Source organism: Ambystoma mexicanum, chromosome 3q (assembly GCF_040938575.1).
Source record: "Ambystoma mexicanum isolate Mex_15411 chromosome 3q, UKY_AmexF1_1, whole genome shotgun sequence".
Lineage (NCBI taxonomy): Eukaryota > Metazoa > Chordata > Amphibia > Caudata > Ambystomatidae > Ambystoma > Ambystoma mexicanum.
The window spans coordinates 345346243-345371338 of record NC_090926.1 but is presented as its reverse complement, the minus strand read 5'-3'; the positions used below and the strand labels follow the sequence as shown (position 1 = coordinate 345371338).

Genomic DNA, 25096 nt, shown 5'->3' with positions numbered 1-25096 from the left:
TCAATTTCTTCCCCGCATAAGCGACAGTTCAATATTGGAGCTCCATCTTTTTGGCGAATTGCCAACATTTCTCTTGTTGGAAATTGGTTCAAGCGGAATTTCATATAAAGGAGTCTACGGGCAGTGTCTGGGAACTTAAGCAAGTAAGGTTGAGGATCATTTAATTTTCTTGCTTCGACTGGACATATTTTCATGATTCTATGAGTTCCTCTTATGTCCCCTGTATCAATCCAATCTTGCTGCCATAATAGTGATTTTACTTTGACGGGGTTCATATGGAGTAACTCTCTTAGTGGATAGGTCGCTGAGGATGGTGTCACAGCGTGTTATCCATTGGGACAAAATACAGTTTGTCGGTCCTGTGTCTGTACTGGTTAGAATTTTGTATTGAGGAGCAGTTGAATCGGAGGTTATTTTTCTAAATTCATTTAGAGTGGTCCACGTTACTATTGCATTAATTGACACGAGACTTAGCTCGTATCTTATGCAAGCTGTTGGTACCCCCATTGGAAGGCGCAAAACTTTTGACCATAAGTGATGTTCAAGCGATGACCATAGTGTGTCTGGACATCCCAGAGCACTATTGGCTCCATGTGTAATTGCCGGAATGAATTTCATTTTTATAAAAGTCCATGACAGGTTTTAATGAGTGTTTACCAAACTTCTTAAGTATACAGGCTTGTGCTGTTAGTTGTTTGCATTTATCCTTTGTTTTTGCAACCTAAGGAAACTCGTTGATACTTGAGCTAATGCACATGCCAAGGTACATGGTCTGGTCAACGTGTTGTAAGGCCTCCTTCCCAATTTTCCATTTAAATTTTTTCAGCCCCTCTCTTTTTGTTTTTTTGAAGATCTTGCAAAGTTAAGATTACAGATTTTTTAGAATTCACAGTTAATCCGTTTTGCGTAACGTATTGATCAAGAATCTGCAAATTCCGTTGCAGTCCTATTGGTGTTAGATCCAGTAGGACTAGGTCGTCCGCATACAGGAGCCAATTTACTTCGTTTCCGTTAATTTTTGGGGCAAAGGCGTTGATATTTTCAAAGGCAGCCCCCAGGTCTGAGATGAACAGATTGAATATTATGGCGGCAAGTGGACAACCCTGTTTAACTCCTCTATGTATTTATTGGCTCAGAGAGGAGTCCTTGTTGATTCAGTCTGACTCTTATCACTGTGTCGGTGTGAAGTGCTTTAATGGCCAAGAGTAGACTGAGAGGACAATTCCAGGTCGCCATTTTCTTCCATAATAATTCCCGGTCAATACTGTCAAATGCCTGGGATAAATCCACGAATGCAAGATAGATTTTCTTGTTTGCTCTTATAGCATCCATTTTCAAAATGTTGAACAGTAGCAGATTTAGGCCGCAGCCAACACCTCGGACAAAACCAGTTTGACGAAGGTCCAGATGTTTTGTATATTCAATCCATTTCATTAATTGATTTTGTAGTTGGGTAGCAAAGATTTTTCCTAAGACGTCTAATAGTGCTATGGGCCTATAGTTTTTCGGATCTGCTTTGTTTCCATTCTTGAAAATGGGAATTATAATAGCTGATTTCCAGCTAGATGGTATAGCGGCTTCTTTCGTGATCTGTGTGAACAGTAGCATGAGGAACTCGGACCAATCCTCTGGGTTTTGTTTTATTAGATGGTTGGTTAGTCCATCAGGACCCGGTGCTCTTGAGGAGGAAGCTCGTAGGATGCTCTGTGCTATGCTCTCCTTGTCAAACCTTAAATCCCACTTGGTGAGCTTCGGAAATTTAGGTTCAATAGTTGAGCTGTTTTTTCTATAAACCGAATCGAAATGAGTAACCCATTCCGCTTGTGGGACCATGTTTGTTTGAATTGCACTTTGTTGACAGTTCATGTTGTTGATCAGATTCCAAAAGTCAGCTGAATTCTTATTGCTAAGCGCCGCTAACATGGCTTTGCTATCCTGTTGGTATTGGATGATTTTATGCGAAATTAGCCAGTTTTTGTATCTTTGCATAGAGGCTTTTTTTGCGAGCTGTCTCTGATCAATATCCAGTTGTGCGTGATGTCTTAGCTCTTTTCTTAATTGCCTCTTTCTTACTGCAATTTCATGATTATAGCAGTGTTTAGGAGCAAAGTCCGGTCTTTTTGAACCATTGAGTAGTCATAAACTGTTCCAATACAGCATTATATTCAAGGCTAGCGTCTGTTGAGTTTGTTATGAGGTTATAGTATAGGTCTGTAATTCGCTTCACCTCAGATGGCTTTATTTTCAGACGAATTCTGTTGGATTCTACTTCAACCTGATTCCTCCAGCTGTTTGGTTTCACTACGATCGGAGAAAGCAAATTAAGTGTTAACTTACTATGGTCGCTGTTTAGATCTTCTAGTATCGTTAGTTCCACTGCTCGTTGGCTTAGGTTGTCTGAGATAAAGAAATAGTCTATAGTGGAAGATACCTTTCCACTTTTCCATGTTTGAGCTGGAATGTCTCCACTAATGTTCCCATTTGCCATTGTTATATTTCTTTCTTGTAAGGCCCAGCACCATTTTGCTGCCAACTTTTGCGTTGTGGTTGATGCTGCATAATCTTGCACGTCCCTCAAGCATGATAGATTGAAATCACCACAGCAAATTACGTTGGGTACTTGTTGCTCGCTATTGATCGCGTCAATTAGATCCAGTACTGTATTCAAAAATTTGTATGTGCCAGCTTCTTTATGATGCCAGTATAAATTAATTATGTTGAGCTGGGTTTTTTTCCCGGGATTCATTGAATTAGCCTCTGCAATTGTATGTTGGATGTATGGAGTGTAATTACAGGCACTTTTCACTGTCAAACCCGAGTTTTTTTTCACCATTGTTATTAATCCAGCAGTTGGGCGACCTTTTTTTTCTCGCTCTGGCTGGGTTCATAACTATTTCATACTCATCTGATAATGGGCACACAGTCAGCCACGTTTCCTGCAGACAAATCACTGTTTGATTCAATGGATTTTTTTTAGATTCATTAAATAAATGCATGAATCCTCGGGTGTTCCGAGAGTACATTCATGTGGGGACTATCGCGTCCCTGATGGCATTAGCTAGATTGCTCTCCCAGGATGCCAGCTAGCCAATTCCAATTTTTTGACGTGGTGTTATCATCCAAAGTTTGTGAGTCGATGTTTTGCTCACTTACAACTGCAGAATTTGTTCCAAAAATTGTGATTTTGATGTTTTCTCCCAAGTTGCAAAATTTTTCTTCTTGTGGGAAGCTAATTAATTCCCTGTTGATTTCTGACTTGTTGTTCGGAGTCTTGATGACAGCTTTAGTAGGAGGATTTAGTTTAGCATTGTTTCCAAAAGTAACCTTGTGGGTTGAGGGCGAATTGTTATCTAGTGCTACCGTTGCCTTTGTGGAGCAAGGGTCTGCAGTATTGTTTTGGAAAACCTCGTGTATATCAAAGCCTAAAGATAGCAGAAACGAGACTGCATTTAGGAGTGAATCACAGACAATTCTGGAATTTATATGCAGTACAACTTTGTCATTCTGATGATCGTTGATAAAGGCCACTGTTTGACTGTCATTGGACTCAATTGACCGGAGTCCAGGAACATGATGTAAAAGTCTGAGGACGTTGTTTCGATTCAAAATTAGGCCATCTTTAGTGTCCAATATTCTTTCCAGTATTAGCATATACTTCGCAGTTTTTGCCAGTTTATCTTTGTTTTCGAAAAGATTTTGTTGCGATCTTCGTTGGTTTTTATTAGCTACAATTGATGTTATGGGTATTTTGGGATCCTTCAGGATAGGCTGAATTGTAATAGCCATGTCTGTCATGTTAAGTTTTGGTTTGTCAATTTCTTCGATCTGCGTTTTGCTATGATCATTCCAGCAAGCTAAGCTATTTTCAGTTCCAGGGTTTATGGCTTCTTTCCGAGCACCCAGGCGGCTTCTTTTTTCCACCATAGTTTCAAATTTGTTAGTTTCCGGTGGGAGCCAACGGGATCGCTTCTGTTGGCGGGGGTATTAGTTCGCAAACTCGCCTGTTGCTGGCTCGGGGTGCCCCATTCAAAGAATTTAATCGGTCAATTTTTGCCAAGGCCTCAGGACTTGTGATTTTGTGTACCGTCTCCTCATCGTCCATTTCGGCATTTGTCACATCTTCATAGACTGATAGATTTAAGAGCTCTTGCTTAACAATTTCGATGCTTTCATCTATCACAGTTGTCGGTTCAGAATCGTCCGGGCACTTTTGCAAGACCTCTATATTGATGATTTTAGATGATTCGTTTGCTTTTTCTGTATTAACAAATACGTTGACTGATTTTAGGTTTCTTAGAAATTTCTTTGATCCCATGTTATTGCCTTTTCGTTTACATTTTTGGTTCTTTGATTTTTTTCCTGCAGTTTACTTACATCGGCAATATGTGCTTTCTGGAATATTTCATAAGTTTTATCTTTTGTGTCGGGACAGCGGCTTGCTTCATGTTCTAGAGGTCTAGTAATTACTTCAGTATTAGCAGACGTAGACGGCATAGCGATACTTGCATCCAACAGGTTGTTTTCAGGTTGAGTAGATAGAGTGCATGAGGGAGATTTCATTGGGGTTTCTGATTGCTCAATATGAGATATGATATTTACGTCTGGCGGACGAATAACGACATCAGCAACCCGAATAATCGGTGGTATCTTCTGTGACGAGTCTGAGTAAGACACATCCGGGGGATCAGCTCCCTCGCTCGTAGATCTTTCATCCCCCAGGGGAACCCTCTGGGGAATACTCACATTCGGCTGCGTTATTTGAGGCCTAAAAGTATTTGCCTCTTCTCGGCCATTCGGTGTTGAGGATGGAGCAGTTGTCCTCAATGACTGTTCTGGATCATTTTTGCGAAGGGCACCACCTTCGCGCACAGTTGACAAGGTGCCGGCCATTAGTGTATCCGAATCAGACTCCCGAGAAGCTGGTTGAGACTCGTCGTACATTCTCCTTGGTGGTTGAGCCTGTTTCAACAGGCTTAACGCTTCCAATGTTATTTCAGACATTAGACGTTTCTCATCAACGTTTGAGCGTTTCTGGTCCGCAAGATCCTTGGTTATGGTTTCAAATCTTTGGATAAAATCCTGTATTTTAATATTTCCTCCATTATGCAATAATTCTGCTGTTGCAAGTTTAGAGTTTGTCAATGCTGCAAGTGTAGTTAGATCTTTGACATTGTCATTCAATTGCTCATACAGTTTGAGCATTGGAGCCATAGTTATGGACATTGAGGACAAAACAAACGGTCTAAGATCATTTAAAGCTTCTTTCACCATCTTCTGCAGCTTGAGATCTTTGAATGTTTGGGAGGCCGATTTTCTGTAGTTGGATGATTTCCCTTTGGGAGGCTGAAGTCTAATAGGGGAGGCATTCAGCGATTCATCCAGAGATGAGAAGTCAGACAACTCCTCATTACATGAAGATATAGGCAGCCTTGTGATGGTTTGCATGTAACTTCTAGGTGTCGTTGGGGAGGTTTGGGACAGAGAAATTCCATTCCGTTGGTTTCTATTTTGGGAGCATGGTATGGGGGGAGATACGCTGGAAGCCATTCGTCTTCTTTTTCTAAGGCCCCTTGGCCATTCGCTACTCAGTCGTACATTAACTTCTTGCTCATTTGCCATCGAACAGGTTTCAATGGTGGACAGTCCACTATTTGGATCAATATCATTTGATGTTGGTTTGGCATTCAATGAGCTGTTCATTTTTATCAGGTCCAAGAGGAGTTTGTTCGCTATGGCCAAGGAATTGGTTTTTTCGTTGTAATGAGTTTTCAAGACATTAAAGTTGGTACAGTTAGGAGAGGGATAATTGCATTTCGCTTCTCTGGCGCCTCGATCCTCTAGTTCTGTCACAATTTCAGCCAAGTTATTTATCGGTACTCCGTTGATATAAACTCTTTTCTCCATGTTGGAGGAAGATTTATTGGGAGACGAGGGGCTAATGGCATCTGACAGTGGTTGAGTGAGACAAGGCTTGGGGGACAGTGAAGAACTCCCCGTGTGGGAAGTCATAGTTGTCGTAGTTGCCAGGGAAGTGGTGTCAAAAGTACATTCAAGCCATGAGCCAGTAGCTTCCGAGGTTAGCCATTGTGATTTGCGGTTTGTTGAACCCCGTATATCACCAGCCTGCACTACATCTCCCGATAAGCATTCAGGTCAACAGATTGTATACATGGGAGTTGGACTCCATCAGAGCTGACAACATCGTCTACAAATAAGGACTCTCCCAGCGCTTGTGCACCACTCTCGGGAGGGTAATTTACACTCGTGTTTGTATTAGTTAGTGGGACACCATTACCTTCTCTCCATACTTCAATGGCACAGGGCCTCCCTTCATTCTCTCTACAAGCAGAGTTAATAGAAACATTTCCTGTTTTTTTTAAGCTCAATAGGCTTTCGGGAGAAAGACAACAGTCTGACTCACTGTGCGAGCGATTTACACAAGAAACAACATGCGTGGTTCGCACGTCGCTAGCACAAGCGCTAGCACAAACGCTCGTGTCTTCCATTGACACGCGCGGCAATGATATTATGCGTGCGGCTGGGGAAGAATAGGATTTTGAGTTCCTTACTTGCTTGCTCCCCGCTGTAGTAGTAGACACGACAAAGCGGTTCCAGGACACAGGTAGAATTCCTTCAGATCCTTCTTCAGTGCGCTTCAATTGTAGACGGGTAAAAGGGTGGTGTATAATTCTTGACGGCACTTTAGATGTTACTCTTCGATCCATGAGGGTTGTGCCCCTTGAGCCTTCAGAGACTCACGAGACTCTACGCCGACTCCGCGCCGCTCCGCGGAGTACAGAGGATTATAAGCACACCCCTCTAAGTTGATAGAGATAGAGAGAGGGCTGCAAAGTTCCAACAGCAGTCCAGCAGGCAAAGCAGACTCACGAGACTCTGCACCGGCCCCGCCGTTGTTTTTGTTGTTTTCGTGAAAAAGCCGTTCAAAGGGCCGAGCCCCGCAGTCACGGCTGAGTCCAATGGAAGTGCGTTGTTTTCGTGACAAAGCCGTTTAGGGGGGAAGCCCCGGAGTCACGGCTAAGACTTCAGGAGGGTTAGTATAGTACGTTGGGAATGCTTTAGTGAATTAAATTTTACACGCGATGACTCATATCTACATAATAATTAGTGTTCACTAATGGCATTCCCGCAGGCCTATAAGGATCTTACCTACACAAGGTTAAGATTTTTCGCTGTGTTTTCCAATAGCAGGAGTCAATGGACGAGTCTTGACCTCACCTCGTCCCACCGCTCCCCAAGCAACACAAATAACACACTCGCCGCACTCCGCGACGCTCCGCGTGTGTCCGGGGTTTTTATAATTAAAGGTCCACCTCCTGAATAGAGAACAGCGTAGAAAGACTGGTCGCTGCAGCTCCTCAGTGATGCAAACACAAATAACACACTCGCCGCACTCCGCCCAACAAGAGGCCACACCTCGTGTGGGACCCCAACATGGTATGGTGTTGGGTGCCTGGGCGCATAAACCCTTTGGGCAATGGCGTCCGCGGACATCAGGCTAGTAACCATTAGGTCAGACCTCTTGGTGGGTCTCAAGTCTGCATGATGTGTCAGCGAAATCCAAGCTCGGAGGGCATCCCAGCCATACACTAAGTTTCACAGGGACAAGGTGGTCCTCAGAACGCTCCTGCATACTTACCTGAGGTAGTCTCTGCATTCAATCTAATTTAGATGGTACTCCCTACTTTCTTCGCAGATCCGAAGGACCATGCGCCGTGGGTTCTGCACGGTCGTCAGTTTAGACTAGTGCCAAAGTTCTGTCTGGACAGGTCCAAGAGCTTCCGCAGGTCTGAGGCTCTATCACCTTGGGCGGGTCAGGGCCAGGATATCTGGCTTACAAGGCCTCCATTGCAAGGTGGATGGTGGCCTCCTCAAGGAGGCCTAGGAGGGGCAATACAAACCACTTCCGGCAAACATGTATGCCCTCGTAGTCAAGAGTCAAGGCCACTACGGTCGCCTTCCAGAGACACGTACTGTGGCAGGTCATCAGCAGGGTGGCCACTTGGGCCACTAATCGGCTTTCTGCAAGCACTACTGTTGGTATGCCAGCTCCAGTTCAGACGCAGCATTCTGGCAGGCAGTATTAATGAACTTGTTTTCTTAAGGAGGGTCACTTCTCCACCCTGGGGCTACATTCAGTTGTAATCGCCCATACAGTATGGAGGAAAGGGGACAGGACGTAAGAGTAATTACAAGTTACTCACCGTAGTGACTAACGTTTTTAATCCATAGTCCGCCTTTCCTCCATTACCCCCCACGCCCCCAATAAAATTTTTACTTGGGCAATTGTAATATTGTTGCTGCCTCAATGGGGACTGTGGAGTGGCACCGGTGGGCGGAGTCAGGAAAGCCCATGCTCCCAGGGGCGTGCCCCAACGTGCTTTTAATTTTAAAGGGGGCATTTCTTTTTCTGGTAAAAGGTTCCGGCTCCTGTCTCTGGCGAGTGACACCAATACAGTATTTAGGAAAGAGGACTATGGATCCAGTACATCTCTATGGTGAGACACTTGGAATTTCCCAGTGCTTTGACAACTGGGACATCATACAGGCGGCAGTCTACATGCTCTCAGTAAAAGAGCAAGTGGACCAGTTTCTGCCACTAGGCTCCCGACAAGGGACTGGACCCCCTTACCATCTCCCTGGACGATGTGCTGGCTTTTTCTGCACATCTTGCTCAGTCTTGCGTTCAAGTCGATACTGCTACACCTATTTGGCAGCCATTGGTGTTGGGTAAGAATTCATGCAGTCCAACTGGTTTGGGACTACACAACTTATCCCTTGGTATTAGGTAACCAATCTTTTAATATAGGCCTGTACTACACAAGTTGGTAGTGTGACTGAGCAGCCAGGGATATTTAAAGCCTTCTTTAAAAATCAGTAATTATCTGTAACATTAATCCCAAGTTGAGATTAAATTAAAAAAACAAATCGGTTCAGTAATTCATTCATGTTACACATGGTCTGACACCGAGAGGTGACGTCAGTTTAACACATTTTGTATCACCTTTGCACTATTAAGTTAGATCCGAACAGGCTCATAGTCTATAAAAACTGTTGTATTCTCCCAAAGGGATACAGACAGTATTTTATCCCGGCATTAAAGTGGTCAACATCTAAAATATGCAAGGGAACAAGCACTGCCAAAGCCAATAGTTTCAGAAGGCCTTAGGGAACCAGGATAACCATAGTTAATGAGCAACATCAAGTTATGATGATCTTCTTAGAAAAATGTTCTTAAATGGGGTTAAAGAAGAAATCGAACTCAAGGATTCACCTTCAAGAAAGCTCAAGCTGTAAATCCAAGTGAGTTGAGGCCTACTCCGAGTAGGGTTAAATAGCACTCCCAAAGGTAGTAAGCACCCCAAATGGAAAAATAATTTTACCCCAAGCCTCACAGTATCTTTAAACTGTTCCAGCTGGATGCCTACTGGGTGCAATGCAGCAGACCCTTGTTCCTGGTCCTTCGTCGTGGTGATGAAAGAGGACGTCTGGCGGGCTCCTGCAGCACCCGAGTGGGACTGTCGCAATGGCTTTCCATCGATTCAGCATTTTTGTGGTTTTGGCAGCTTTTTCTCAGCCAAAGAACGAAAAGATCTTGTTAGGATTTCCTTGATCCCTCAGTCCTGGACTCTGGTGCAGGGACTCTAAACGGATTTCTTGCTTCTGTAGGGTCCTCTGGCTTACCACGAACATCTGGCCGGATTTGAACTTCTGGAGACCATGCACTCACAGGTGGTTGAGGAACTGCAGGTATTGGGATTCTGCAACCTTGGAAAGTCGCAGCAAGTCGGGGGTTGCACCGCAATAGTTTTTCTCGAGGCTAGTTGGTCCCACCCGCCTAAGGGAGGAAGTCTTCCTTTATAGGTCTTCCCTGTCTATTTGGAAAAAAGGGTTGGCACAGCTGCAGGGCTTTACCGGGCACTTCACGGTCCAAGAGTGTGCTGCTGGTGTCTTCTGCTTCGGATGTTGTCCTCCAATGCTCTTACTGCCAAAAACCTCACTTTTTCATTCAAGTTCCCATTCATTCAGAACCCTAGGCTGTCAAACGGCAGGGAGGCTCTCCAGCAGGACAACCAGCTGGCCAATAGAAACTGATTTCACTCAGGCATACCTAGAGACAAAGGACAGGGATGTTTCGGGGCCCTCTCTCACTTCTGTCTTTCCAGAGACACTGGAGCCTGGGCAGGTTTCAGGGCTGAATCCGGCAAAGGTAAAACGCACAACTCAAACCTGATTCAGAGTAAATGCCCAGAAGAAACTGACCAGAAATGTTGGAAAAAAGACCTGCCATTTTGAGAAAATGATCACCATTGGGTGCAGCACTGCAGCTGAGGTATCGGCCTGTAGATGCATGTCACCTGGGTCGAAAAAAAGAAACCACTGCCACCAGCCATTCAAGTGAGTTAGTGTAACAAAATGTTACATGAGGAAAGGGTTAAAGGAGTTGCATTGTAACACCCCAGCACTCGACATAGGGTGGTGTGGGCTGGACCCAGAAAGTAAAGCTAAGAGATGGGGGCTCATCTTACTATTCTTGGGAACAGTAGTTCACCCAAGAAAATTTAGTTCAACATTAATCCAAAAGGTGCTGTCATAATGCAAAAGCAAATGCCTTTGGAGTTCACCAGACTCCATGAAACAGTATGGAACACAGAATATCATAGTTGGGGAAAACGGAGTGAGAAAAAGGTCCCACTCACACAGGATGAAGTCCAGCAAGAGAGCTGGGGATGGCTAAGGTTAAAGGGAATTGGCAAACATGAAAATTCTCTAATGATTGGGGGCTACAAAAATTCCCCAGAGCAAAAATTTTCAGCCGCCAACCCAGTGGTTAAGACCTGCATTAAGGGGATTGTCCAGCAATTTTCCTCCGGTTCATTGGTCGCACCTAGTCTGGGACCTCAACATGGTTATTTTGGTTTTGCCGCATAAGCCCTTTGAGCAGATGGCTTTAGTGAACATCAGGCAGGTGACACTCAATGCAGTGCTATTGATGGAGCTCACTTCGGCGCCGAGTCAGCGAGCTGCAGGCACTGTTGTACGAGCCTTTCACCACTTTTCATAACAAGGTCATCTTGGGCACTCCTTTTACCTTCTTGCCCAAGGTGGTCTCCCATTCCAATTGATTCAGGAAATCTGCCTGCTGGTGTTCTTTCTGAACCCTCAGTCGGAGGCTGAAAGTGCTTTGCATTACTTGGACCTAAACAGTGCTAAAGTTCTAGCTCTCCTGGACAAAACCCTTCAGGAAGTCCCAGGTGGTGTTAATCACCTTTGGGGGTGAGGAGGGGGGCTTGTCTCCCGGCACTCAGGCTTCCAAAGCTTCTCTTGCCTGTTGGATAGGCCGGGGCCATTCAGGAGGCTTACAAAGCCATGGTTAAGGCGTTACCGCAGGGATCCATGACCAATGCGGTTAGAGCAAAGGCTACGGCTGTCACCTTTCAGAGACTTGCTCCTTGGGAAGTCATCAGCGTGGCTACTTGGGGTCACACTACTTCTGTGCTACTTCTGTAAGCACTATTCCCTGGATACCAGCTCCATCGGTCAGGTGGTTCTGAAGAAACCTTGTGCTTAAGTATGAGGCAGGTTGTCACTGCTCCACCCAATGGTTTTGTTCGGTGGAATCACCCACAAGGACTGAGGAAAGGTGATTGGGCCTAAGAGTAATTGGTTACTGTAATGCCTAGAGTACTCCAGTCCTTAAACCTCATTTCCTCCATACGTCCCATCCACCTTCCCCCTTTTGTATACCAGGGGCTAAAATATTCAGCATAGCCAGATATTCAAGCGTAGGATGTGTCAAAAATGGAACTGAAGTGATGTGCTGGAGGGTGTTTCCTTGGGGGCGGGATCTCCTTGGGCCTAGGCCCGGTAAGTGACTCCCTCGACCTGGGGGGTCAGTAAAGCTGCGCTAAGGCGCCCCCTCGGACGTATTGACGGTACAAGGGAAGAGCCCCTCAGGTGACAATCCAGTACAAGAGCCTTCCGGTCCCTCAACACTGCCACTGCTGGAGGGGGGGGTGGGAATCTTGGGGCATTCCCATGTTGCGCCCCCACATGCTAAATTTAAAGGGAAGCTTGTTTTTTTGCTGCAAAAGGTTTCCAGTACCATCCCCATGTTGGGGACACCCAAAAGGATGGAGCAAAGCGGGTCTAAGGACAATCACTACAGAAAGTAACTTTAATTCCCCCCCATGCTCTGAAACCCATCCTTGTATAATCTGCAATTGGAACGCATCGTACTTGCGTCCAGTCACCTTTCCTCCATACTGCATGGGTGTCCCTTCAAGGGACGGAACTTTTTTCACCAGAAAAAAACCTTCCCCTTAAAATTTAGAGGTGCACTGGGGTGCGGCCCAGGGAGCATGCGCTGCCCTGAATCTACCCTCTGACACCACACCTCAGTCCCCCTTTCCACATCGACTGGAACAGGCCGAATTCACCAGCGCTCCTGGGTTTGGCTTCGGCCATGTAATTCCACACGCGGATACTGATCTTTGTTGTCTTTAATCTTTTTGTCATACTGTCCTCAGGTGTCGAGCCCCTACCCTTCTACAGGCTACAGCAGGTGTCCATCCTGCAATGGGCTCTTCCCAACGTCAGACTCCCACGCCCTCTGCCTACATTGCCTTGGCCCAGACCACGGTTTGCGAGCTTGTTCAGAGTGTGGCTCGGTGTCATTGAAAGCACTGAATAACAGACTAGCCGGGTGGGGGGGAGGGGGGGACTCTTCCTGAAGTCTCCTCCAGAGGACCTCAAGAACTTCGTGAAACACCCAGTCAGGCCCAAGGAGGGGCTGCTATTTTCCTCTGCACCCCACAAAGGAGACTCCTTCCCAAGTCCCTCCCGCGTGGGAGGGACCGTTCAGGTTCTTGTACCAGCATGTGCACCGAGGATGCTTCAGCTACTGGCCCTCGGGAACCTCGGATCCCCACGGTGGCAGTGTTGAGGGACCGGGAGACTCTTGTACCGATCGTAATCCGAAGGGCTCCCCTTGTACCGGCAATATGTCCGAGGGGGTGCCTAAACGCAGCTCTCACCCCCCCCCCCCCCCATTTAGTGTCACACCTACCAGGCCTAGGCACAAGGAGCAGGATAGGCCTTGTGATCCACATACAAGAGTCCTGGAGGAGGTTGGGCCCAGCGAGCAGAGTATGTCGCAGGCAGCTCAACAAAATGGCTGCCGCGCCAGACAGAGGCACCCGTTCAACACCATTCCAGGAGTTGCGCGAAGAATGAGTGTCCAGGTGGGACTGGCCTCAACCAGGTACGTGGCCGACAGCCTATCCTACTTATGCGCAGGGCAGTTTCCCACTGCGCACATACGGGTGGGGTATGCGGCGGTTCCAGCAGCTGCCACCTACCCGACCCCCCCCCCCCCCCCAGACAGGACGGGTTCTTTGAGAGGTTCCTCGGGGTCATGAAGTCAACCTTGTATGTGGTTTATCCTCAATGACTCCATCAGGGAAGTCCTCCCGACTATGCTAGCGGCACCACAAGCGCCTCCACCAGCGCCCCAGTTCAGCTACTGGCCCGGCTCCCCAGCCATCTCCGCAGGTGGTTCCACACCAGCCTCCGCTGCCTCCTCAGCCCCCAGCTGCGATTCCTGTGCCCCTGCCTCCGGCTCCAGCTACTCGTCCTCTGCTGGATCCTCCTGATCTGCCGGACACGGACGATGAGGAGGATCTGGACATGAAATCCTCAGCCAGGGCTTTTCACAAACGTCTTGCTGGGCTGGCAGAATACCTGGGCTTACTCCAGACCGAGGTTGAGCAGCTGGCAGAGGGTGGTTCTGGCTGAAGTCCTCATGCAACGCCCCTCTGCCAAGACTGATTCCTCTGCAGACCGATGTCTCCCTGGCGAAGGGTTGGCTTAAGCCCCTCTCGGCTCAGCCAGTCAATCGACGGCTGGACGCCAAGCACAGGCAGATGGAGGGGGGATACACTCTTGCTCTCGACCCATCCTCAGCCACACTATTTGGTGATCACTGCAGAATCACTATACTCCAAGCCTGTCGGCCTCCTCTGTGGCTCTACTAGGCAAGCTCATCTTGGAGGCGTACGGAAAGTCTATTCCAACGTGTCCTTGCACCTTCGGCAAGCCAATACAGATGCCATGCTGGCTGCCACCAATCAGAGGTTATGGAGGTAAATTGCGGCCTTCGTCCTGGAACTCACTTTGCAGAGCCAATCACATTTTAAGGCGGGGCTGGCAGAGGCCAATCTGGTGGTGCATGACCTCATGAAATCCACCATGGCCGGAAGACCACTCCCAAGTCGTACACCTAGTCACAGCAGCGCTCCGACAGGGAGCGTACGTATGGAGAGTTCCGTGTCTTCCAGGAACAGAGATCCAGGCAGCCGGGACCTTTCGCTGTCTCAGAACCGGCGCAAGCAACAAAAGGGGGGTGGAGGGGATATGAATAAGGGCTTTTTCCAGTCCCCCTCCTCCACGACAGCCTCATGAAAGAAGGCATGACATGCCCCTTTGGGTCCACATGTCTCCAGTGTGGGGCAGGTTTGCTCTCCATGCACATTTCTGGCATCAGAATTTCGCGGCCCCCTGGATCCTCGCCATAGCATCCACGGGGTACTGCCTACCTATCCCAGCCTCTCCTCCCCTCCTTCAGGTTGGGACAGTAACTCTTCCGGTGGAGATCCAGTTGCTTGTAGAGATCCAGGCAGTGGAGGAAGTACCAGCCTCCCTGCGTGGCTTGGGCTTTTACTCCAGGGTTTTTGCCATTCAGAAGAACCAGATGGGCCTGAGAGTTGTGCTGGACCTTTCCACACTCCTTTCCTCTTCAAAAATTCAAGATGGTTACGCCAGCTTTTATAGCTGAGACATTGTGCAAGGGAGACTGGATGTGCTGCCAGGATCTGAAGGACGCGTACCTACATGTCCCGATTTGGCAGCCCCATTGTTCTTTCCTACGGTTCAGGATCATGGGCTACCATTATCAGTACAAGGTCCTTTTTGGCCTCAATTCGGCCCCCAGAGTCTTTACCAGGCTCATAAATACTGTGGCTGCCCTACTCTGAGTGCAGCGCCTCCACATCTAACCATGCCTTGATGACTGGCTTGTAGGGGTTTTATCTCCAGAAGCGGTTCACCACTCTTCCCATGCCCTTATGAACACACTGCACGATCCGGGCTTCTCGCTCAATCTCAAAAAGTCGCAGCTGCAGCCCATGCAGACTGACATTCTTGGGCCTCATCTGGGACATGTGCTCTGAGAAGGTATTTCCGTCGGAGGGCAAGACCTCGGCGATCAAGAGGGCCACCACCCACTTCCTCATCAGAGAGGTGACCTCTGCATGGTGGTACCAGCATCTCCTGGACCTCTTGGCTGCGGTCCGATTAGCCGTCCCACACACGAGATTGAGGATGCAAAGGATTCAGCTGCACTTCGTGGCCTCATGGAACCAGGAGCGGGGCTCTATCCAAGATGATCAACCGTTCCCCCATCTCTCCACCCGGACCCAACTTGGTGGTCCAGGGACTGCAACCTACGGACGGGGCAAGCCTTTTCGGCCGCCCACCCTGTAGGCCACCATCACCAGACTCCTTGCTCGAGGGCTGGGGAATCACCCTGGACGATCTCTTGCTCCATGGCACCTGGACTCGACAGGAGCAGGAATACCACATCAATTGGCTAGAGCTGAACACCATCTGGCTGGCTCTCAGGGCATTCGTACCGCTTCTCAGGGGCAAGGTTGTCCTCATCCAGACAGACAACTCAACCAGCATGTAGTACGTCAACAAGCAGGGAGGCAGACCCTTCCCGCCCCCCGCTGTGCTGACTGGCGTTCAGCATGTGGGAGTGGGCCCTGTAAAACATCTGCCTCATGGCAGTCCACCTCTGGGGGAATCCAACCTGGAGGCAGAAAGGCTTAGCAGATTGGGAGCAGACAATTACGAGTGGCAGCTAAATATCGTTATTCAGGACATCTCCAACAGGTGGGGTCATCCCCAGGTGGATCTCTTTGCCACCTGGCACAACAAGAAATGCCCTCAGTCCACCTCCTGGCAGGGACGGAGCCCCAGCTCCCTGGGGGACGCATTTCAGCTTCAGCTTCAGTGGAACGGCATGAAGGCTTGCGCCTTTCCGCCCACTCCGCTGATTCAGAGTGATTTGCAAGATCAGTAGTCTCGCCAACTCTGCATCATTCTAATAGCTCCATGGTGGCCGGCCAGGCCATGGTTTTTGGAGCTGCTCAGCCTCTCGGAGATGCCTCTGATTCACCTTCCGACAGGCTCAGCACATCTTCTGGCGCAGCAGGGGGGCAGAGTCCTCCACACCACAAACTAGCCCTCACAGCGTGGTACCTGAGCAGGTACCGCGGCCTCTCCCAGGCTAATCTGGAAATCGTACAGGGCGCTAAGAGCAAGGCTACCAGGGCTCAGTATAGAAGTGAATGATCAGATTCTGCCACTGGGCAGACTCTAGGGAAATCAACCCCCTGACATACTTTGGACGACATGCTCTCCTTCTCAGCGCACCTCGCCCACTCTGATATGCAGGTGGACACATGCCGCACATACCTCGCAGTCATCGGGGCTTACAGGAACTCGGAGGGGGATCTTCTCCTCCAATCCTGTTGTCTGACTGAGCTCGCAAGGCTCTACCCGCCCGTCAAGAGGCTGCACCCTGTGTGGGCCCTCGGCATAGCCTTGGGCGCCCTGGAGTACAAACCGTTTGAGCCAATGCCGTCCGCTGACATCAGGCTGGTCCCCATCAAGACAGCCTTACTAGTCGCCCTCGGCTCATATTTGGCGAAATCCAGGCGCTGGTCGCCTCAGAACCATATACTACCTTTCACAGGGACAAGTCCTGCAGGGACACCCAGCATTTCTTCCCAAGGTGCCGTTAGTTTTCCACTTGAACGAGGAAATGGTCCTTCCTGCATTCTTTGCCGATCCTAAGGACGAAGCACAGAGTGCTACACTGCCTGGATGTCGGGTGCCCATGAATTCTACTTTGACAGGAGCAAGGTTTTCTGCAAATCGGGCGCTCTGTTTCTCACTTTCAGATGCTCAAGACCAGGCTATCGGGCCTCCATATCCCGCTGGATGGTCTCTGCCATCAAGGAGGCGTACAAGGGCCAGCGGAAGCCTCTTCCGGCCAACATGCACTCATGCAGTCGGGGCCAGGGTAACAGCCATTGCGTTCCAGCGCCATGTCTCTTGGCAAGTCATAAGCAGGGTGGCCACTTGGGCCACCCCCTCAGCTTTCTGCACGCATTACTGTTTGGATGCAGTTGGACTACGGTGGGCGCCGGAGGGCGGATTCAGGGCAGCGCATGCTCCCTGGGCAGCCCCACTAAATTTAAAGGGGAAGGTGGAACCTTTTTCACCAGAAAAGTCTCATGCCCATGCAGTATGGAGAAAAAGGGATTATGGTGAGTAACTTGTAATTAATACAGTATGAAGTTAGGGAGTGCAAGTACGCCTTCCCTACTTGGTGGACATCAGTAGTTTGTGGTTGATCCTTGGCCTCTTGCTGTCATCTAAAACTGCTGGATTTCCCCATGTTGCTAAAGTAGCTATTTGGGACCACCAACGGCAGAGCCTAAAACAGATAAAGCAACTGAGGGATCGTCACCATCTTTACTGCTGCCGTTCTGCCCATCCAGGAAATCCTATGAGTTTTCTGCTTATGAATATCCACTTTAATAAATGCTAGCATGGGTTGTAATTGGTTGCATACCAGCCTAAAAGTTGTGGGGTTATATATTTTTTTTGTTTTTTAAAATTGTGATATTAGTTACACATACAAAAGAGAACCTACTTACAAAAATAATCACAAAACAAGTGACGAGAAACAAAACCAATTTAAAATTAGGCTTTCATATATAGGAAAAAACGGAACAGTTTAGCAAAAACAGAACAAATGATCTAGTTATCTGCTTAAATGTGCAGCAAAGCATTCCCTTAACCATTCTCAGATAGTAAATTCATATCCGTTAGAAAACAGATTACACTAGAAGTAAGAAGTTTCTTGACCTTGCAAGATTCTTTCGCAGAACAGAGTGGAATTGAGTAATTGCGGATTGTGCACAAATCTTTTCTTTCTCAATGTCAACGTCCCCACGCACTGACAACAAGTGGATCGTAGTTTGCTTAACACCATCTTCACATTTAGCCCAGACGTTACATGGATAAACTATTGGGTCTCTAATATGCTTCAATTCCAAAGTAAGAACTAAATTTAGTCTAAATCTTAAGATCTGATATTATTCTTTGATTTGAGAATTTTTTTAGATAAGCCTATTCGATCTGTGCCGGCTTCGATCTGTGCCGGCATATCAATTTTCATCCAAGAAGCCGATAATTCGGCCTCTCATTTTAGAGTTCCAATCCATTTGGGTTAGATGTTTCTTTACCATTAGAGGATTCTGGATTAGAATATCTATGGTAGTGTCTGCTGCTATCAGTATGTTTTTACAAACTGAGCTTAATCTATTTAGAAATGTTCTCTTTTCCAGCTGACCTGCTGCTTCCACATACATAGCTTTTTGAGGGCACAAAATTAGTCTATATAGACTTAACCATTTCCATTCCATTAGACATCTTGGAAGCAAGGCCTTTTAAGGGGATATTTAAAGATTACAATTTTAGACTTAGCTGGATTTATGGTCATGTCATTGAGACTGGCGTATTATGATAGTGCTGTCATAAGCCTCTGCAGCCCGACTTGAGTGTGATCCATAAGCAATGTTGTCTGCATAGGCAAGCCACACTATTTTACCTCCCCAAACCTAGGCGCCACAATCCTTTCTCGAGCAACCAGTTTGATAGATCCGCCATGAATAATATAAACAGAAAAGGAGCCAGAAGACACCCCTGACGGACCCCCCTGTTTTAATATTCTTTGATAGAAGACCAGAATTTGTGAGTCGAACTCTGATAACGGAGTCTTCGTGAAGATGTATAAGGATATTGAGGAGGCCATCCGGTAGACCCCTGCTTGAGCCACAACCTCTCGCTATTGATGGTATCAAACGCCTGGGAGAAGTCCACCCAGGCAGAATACCTGTTTTAACAAAGGACAATGAGATGCAGAACAAAGGACAATGAGATACAGGTGTGGATGAGAATATTCAATGTAGTTAATAATCCTCTCCGAAACCTGTTTGTTGCGAGGGTGATTTGAATTTACCAGTACGTCACAGTATTGTAGTTGGACTTGACCATTTAAAGGAAATCCCCCCGCCTAACACCACTTGGTCGAAAGCCTTCTAGGGGTCAAGGGATAGGACCACAAGGCTGAGCTCTTGTGGACTTTCTCTACCAGTTGTACTATGCGTCTTATCGACTAATGTATCATTTGCATTGTAATCGCTATTCCAGTATAAGGAAAGGGGATTGGACTTTAATAAGTGACTAAACGTAGCCACTACTTCCTCCATACACCCCACCCATTATCCTCACTGATGTGCATATAAGGAGGGGCTGCATCTGTTAACCCAAATTTAAAAGGGAAGTAAATATTTAGCAGCGCTTAAGTCTCTGGTCTGTCCCCTTGCAGGGATGCCAATACAATATGGAGGAAAGGAAACTGTTTCTAGGAGAACAGTAGTCGCTACAGTGCAGAACACTTTCTTTTTAAAACTGCTAACATCACCCTAACGTGAAATACCATTAGGATACTTTGTAGTGTTTTAACTTTTGGGTCACAAATACAAAGGGGACCCCTGCACCCAATCGAGATCCTGGATGAAACTGAAATTGCTGAGGCTTCCGTCTAGCTACAAGACTTGCAAGGAGACTGGACCTATCGGAAGAAGGCTTGGTGACCAACATCCGCTGCTGCCCTGGTAGAGGCCAGTCGTGTGGAAGATTTCCAGCAATCCTGCGACCCGAGGAGGGGAACATCCATTCTTGATGTTGGCTCAGTCATACCAAGGAGAGCCTTTGGAAGTGCCTCAGGACCACCCTGTCACTGACCAGCTCTGAGTTTGGGATACCATGATGCAGACGTCGCCGCTCGGAGTTGATGCCTGGAACTTTGGGGGCTAGGGTTTTCCTCAGCTTGTGCAACAAGACTGCTCTGTGATGGGAGGGAAAGTCTGACCGTGGCAAGAGAATCCTTCTGCGTCGCAGTGCATCTGTGCTCGTCCAAAACTGCTTAACTGCGTCCATTCCTGTCCTGAGAGGGGCCCAGCATAGTTATGCTGTATTCAACTACAAGATCTTGCACCAGCATTAGATACCAACCGGAGAGCTGATTGAACCTGCAACCGATGGGAATCAAGGGCTTAGGCTGACTGGGGAAAAGCAACCTTGGCAGGTCGATTTAAGGTCCAAGTCCTGTGAAGAATCGGGAGTACGGGGTTGAGTTGTAGCAATAGTTACCCGACCCCTATATTCCCTTTTTTAAGTTTGGTAACTTTTAGAAACCTTTTGGCTTTGCTTGTTCACACAAGCACTTAGAAAGTTGGGAACATGTGTGTTAGCTAGTTTAACGTGTTCCCTGACACTTGGAACTGTTCACTAGACCCGAGATACTACCTTAATTTTTTTTCTAGCTCCACAAAACTGTATGGAACTTTGCTGAACTTTTGGGCACAAGGCCACATACATCCTTGGGATTGGATTTCTGAAATTGGGATTGATTTTCTGTGGACTTGTAGTACTGATAGATCAGTACTTTTCTTTTCAGGGGTTTGTATTGTGGCTTAAACCATTGTATAGACATGCCTAATTTTTTGGTTTTGAGTGAAATTACCTGTTTGTCATTTTTCATTGTTTGGCCAAAAGTAAAGTGTTTGTATATCTGTTTGTCCAAGTATTCCTTGACTGCTTCACTCCGTGTACTCATTGTGGACCTCTTAGAAGCTCACCACCTTATAAGACTTGGCCAACTCTGGGAGCTGTAGCCAAACCAGCTCAAGGTAGCAAGGCGAGGGGTGTAGGCTCTGTCGCAATATAGGTTGGCCTTCTATACTGTACCAGGCCAGAGTATATAAAATCAGTCCCAACACTAACCTTTCGATGATCCGCTTCCATTAAGAGCTCCTAATGTTGCAGGAATCTAATCATGTAACTGTGTACCAACGGATCCTATCTTCAGCAGATACCATATGAACTGGTTTGAAAGCATGACCTATTAGTGATTTTTACTGTTTTGCTGTTCAAATATAAAAAGTTATTGCCAAAGAGTACCATAACTCTTAATTCTCATTATAGGCGCTGAAGGACAGTAAAGTAGTAGAAATCCGGGATCTGAAAATACGAAGGAAGGATCATCCAGATAAATGGCCACTGCCAGGTCCTGGTTTGTCAGATTCTGCTCAGACGGACTTCTCACAACTTATCAATTGCCCAGAGTTTGTTCCAAAACTAAGCTTCCAAAAAGAAACTGGTAAGCAAGTCTGAGCACATCTACACTTTGTCACTTGGTTGCCAAAAAGTTTATTTCCATTTTTTCCAGAATTTAAGCTCTGATTCCATCAACATTCAAGTATGCAAAAAAAAAAAAAAAAAAATTGGAGTTTGTTCTATTGATTAATCCCTATAACACGTGTCGTGCTTTTGTTCCTTCCCAAGTCTAGTAACCCTACATTGCAGGCTTTGACAGGGGGTGGGGAGCTAATGCTAAAATATGCTACCTCTTTGAACTTTTTAATGGGGCATTAGTGAAGATTTATTTTGGCTACTAAACCTACATAGCTCTATGGGATTCCCCTCCTCCCCCCCCCAAACATTTTACTTTGGATTTTAAACCGGTCCTGACTGTTTGCAGGGAAGCGTAGCTTTCAGCTTCACTCCCCTGGCCTTAAGCTCATTTAATTGGGAAACTAATCAGTCCTTCAGACAAGTGTTACTGGGAAACTGTTTCCTTTCTGACTTAACCTTGCACACACAGAATTTTGTAATGGGATACTTTTGTATCCCTCTAGTCCTTTACACTTAGGACTTTTGGTTAATTTAAGTGCCTAAAGAAATGCTGGTGGCAGCAATTATATTTTTACAATGTTTGAGGGCGGGGGATGTTATTTCTAGTGTGCGCATTTCTGTTTATATCGTATGGCTACTAAACGTGGCTTGTTCCCTAAAATGGCCATGCTACAATATTTTTGCTTGTTTGGCCATATTGTGATTTGGCTGGCTTCCTGCCTTGCCAGGGTCAGGAAATTACTTATAAAGTCATGCACTTGCCTGGGACAGCTGTTGCGTTCGTGAGCTAATGCCTTTGTGTGCAGTGCTAATGAAGGGGGTGGGAGACTGTCTGGTTCCCACGTCACAACCGGGTTGCCTGACAGGCTGGTTGTAGGGCAATAGTGAAACCAGCAATGGTCCCCGTTTGGTCCACTGCTGGCTGCTTGAATGGTGCAGAGCCTTACCATTGGTGGCCTTGCTTCCAGGCTGGATATTGTGTCCGAGGAGGGGGGGGGACACTCCGGCAGCCATTTCATCAGATCAGTGTTGGAGCCAAGAATCATGTGTAAAACAGCTGACTGAAGAAGACTCCTGGCGATACCCAGCTTCCCTTCCTGCATCTGGCCCGGTGAAGCCCTGTTGGACTACCAGTTCTGCAAAGGCCCTGCGCAGACTGCCTGATTTGCATAGGTAGAGTGCAGATCTTCAACCCCTGGACTGGTGGAACCCAGTCACGGCGTGTTCTCGAGGATCCAACCGCCCTGAGCCTTTTGAAGTGCCCCTGGACCTCCTGGTGGACTGACCAGCTCTCCTGAGGGCTACCTCTCTAGAACGGTTGCTATTCAGCGTTTGCCGCTGTAACTTCAGTAGTCGCTAGCTTGTGGTGTTAATCGCCTTCCTGAAGAATTTCAGCCTAAAAGCTACAACAAATTCTGCTCTGGAAGGTTCAACCGAGACTGGAAGGACACCTGCCGTCATCTGTGTGCGATGGTCGTTTCTGGAACTCTCCTTACCCGTCCTTGGAAGTACCCTGAATAGGTCTGCATCGGTGCTTTCTGCATTTCTCCATCGCCACTCCTGGATGCAACTGGAAGAATCCTTGCACCTGCAGCTCCTGGGCACCTCCCGCGGGAAATGCACCAACCATTCAAGTCCTCTTGGGAAACTGATTGGGGAGTTGTAAACTCAATGCATTTGGCACCCTGTTAGGAAATATTTCTCTTTACAGCACCTTTCCCTCAATGTTTAAGGACCCCCAAAATGTATGCTTTTATTTTGAATTTGACCAACTTTTTGCAGCTAAGCCTGCAGCTTCACTGCACTGGTATTTTCTAATTTGTCATGGGAAACAGACGTCCTTTAGGCTGTCGGTACTCTGAAACATTGTTTCCCTTTGTCGTGTTATCACTTTTGGTGACTTTTTTATCATTGTTTAATGTTAAATGTTAAAGGTATTTGTACCGCGCACCGTCACCAACGGAATTGGTCCCCATGCGCTTTGGCGGATCTGCAAATAAGGTGGGAAGGGTTAGTAAGGTGAAGAGGGAGTAGGATAGTGAGAGGAGTGGTGTTCTGTTGGCAGCTTCAGCTCTGTATACACCAGATACTGAGCTTTGGTGCGTGTATTGGATCGGTGTCAGTCCGCGTGTGCTGTTGCTCCGGCTTATGTGGTGTTGCAGTGTTGTGAAGTGCGTGCGGCTTGCTGTGCAAGATGGTTGTGAGTTTTTTGAGTGAGATAAGTATGCAGAGTTTGAGCTTATATTGGTTAGTGGGTTACCTGACCTTTAGCATGCTAACATTCAGTTCTATCCAAGTGTGGCACCTGTTGACCCTCACAACTGTCTGGATGCGGTGCAGGCCATTGCTTATGATTCCATCTAGGTGTGGACATGCCAACATTCAGTCCCATCCAGATGCAACGCAGGCAATATTCACAATTCAGTCCAAGTGTGGCCATGCTAATATTCGCATTTCGAAGGGATTGTGTCCTCCGACGTATTCCTTATCTATGATATTTGGATCTCCAGCTTGCTGGCCTCGGACATTTTTTTTCCCAGTAGAGGGCGCTGTGCGTCGACGTCCGTCGAGTAGGTGCTCCTCGACGGCCACCGTATCGACGCAGAAATCATGCCTATAAATGGCCACACGCAGCGTCCGTTGCTCAGTTCCGTTTTTCTGCGCTTCGTGTGCCTCGGAATACCGTTGCTCAGTTCATCAGTCGATATATATTCATAATTCCTCGAGAAAACCGACTCGTACTCGATGGCTTCCTCCTCCGCCGACGACTCCTCGGTCCGGTTTCAAAAAATGCCGAAACTGTGGGAAGAAAATGTTGACGGATCCTCACAGGATCTGTTTGTGGTGTCTCGGAATCGAACACCAGTGTTCGGAGTGTGAGGAATGCCTATCCATGACGGCGAAAGCCTTGAAGGAGCGTAAGGGGAAGCTCGAGAGAGGTAAGTCAATTTTAACTTCCCCAAAGTTTCCACGGTAGAGTCGAGACATTTGTTTCCTCACCGTCGAAAGCATTCTCGGTCTAGGTCTCGAAGTGGCTCCCACCACTCGTCGAGGTCTAGACACTCGAAAAAAAGACGAAGATCCCCTTTATCGTCGTTTTCTAGTTCCCCTGAAAGAGTAAATTGCCCCACAAAACACAGCTCTCAAGCTGAGTGGGAGGAATTCAGAAAAAAGATGCTAAGCGTCTTCGAGAAAGCGGCCTCGTCCCCCTCGAAGTCAGCTGAGGGTGATACCTCGGGTGAAAAGCCCAAAAAATCTAAACGCTGCGAGTTGAAGCACCCAGCGAAAGAGTCGACCCGAAAGCGCCATGAGCCATCGGGAAGTATGGCATCTTCGACGCCATCGTCGAAAGCCCCTTCGAAGCATAGATCGGCGCCGTTATCGAAGGGTTCTTCGCATCCGTCGATCGAGTCGATATCGACGCCGATAAAAGACCCACGGCTACTCCACAGCCAACGATTACACCGAGAGCCTCCGACACGACGTCGAGAACGTCGTCGACATACTCGAGCAGGATTCCAATCCTCTCGAGTTCTTCGAGGCCTCTTCCAGTTTCTTGACGCCTTTGTCGGCGCCTTCGAGGATTTTTACATCGGCGCTGACGACATCGACCTTTTCAAGGCCACTGATGATGGCTCCCTCTGCCTTAGAGATGGGTTTTATACCATTTCACAGACCAGAG

At 47.4% G+C, this 25096-nt stretch overlaps 1 protein-coding gene across 4 annotated transcripts in view; it reads left to right on the top strand.

Annotated features, from left to right (window-relative positions):
• Window positions 1-25096, top strand: part of LARP1 (La ribonucleoprotein 1, translational regulator) — a 1174773-nt gene that overhangs the window by 519392 nt on the left and 630285 nt on the right. For all 4 annotated transcript variants that reach the window (XM_069653974.1, XM_069653972.1, XM_069653971.1 and 1 more), the window contains one exon: window positions 21205-21379. In XM_069653974.1, coding sequence (XP_069510075.1) covers window positions 21205-21379 — 175 coding nt within the window. The remainder of the gene's footprint in view (window positions 1-21204; window positions 21380-25096) is intronic.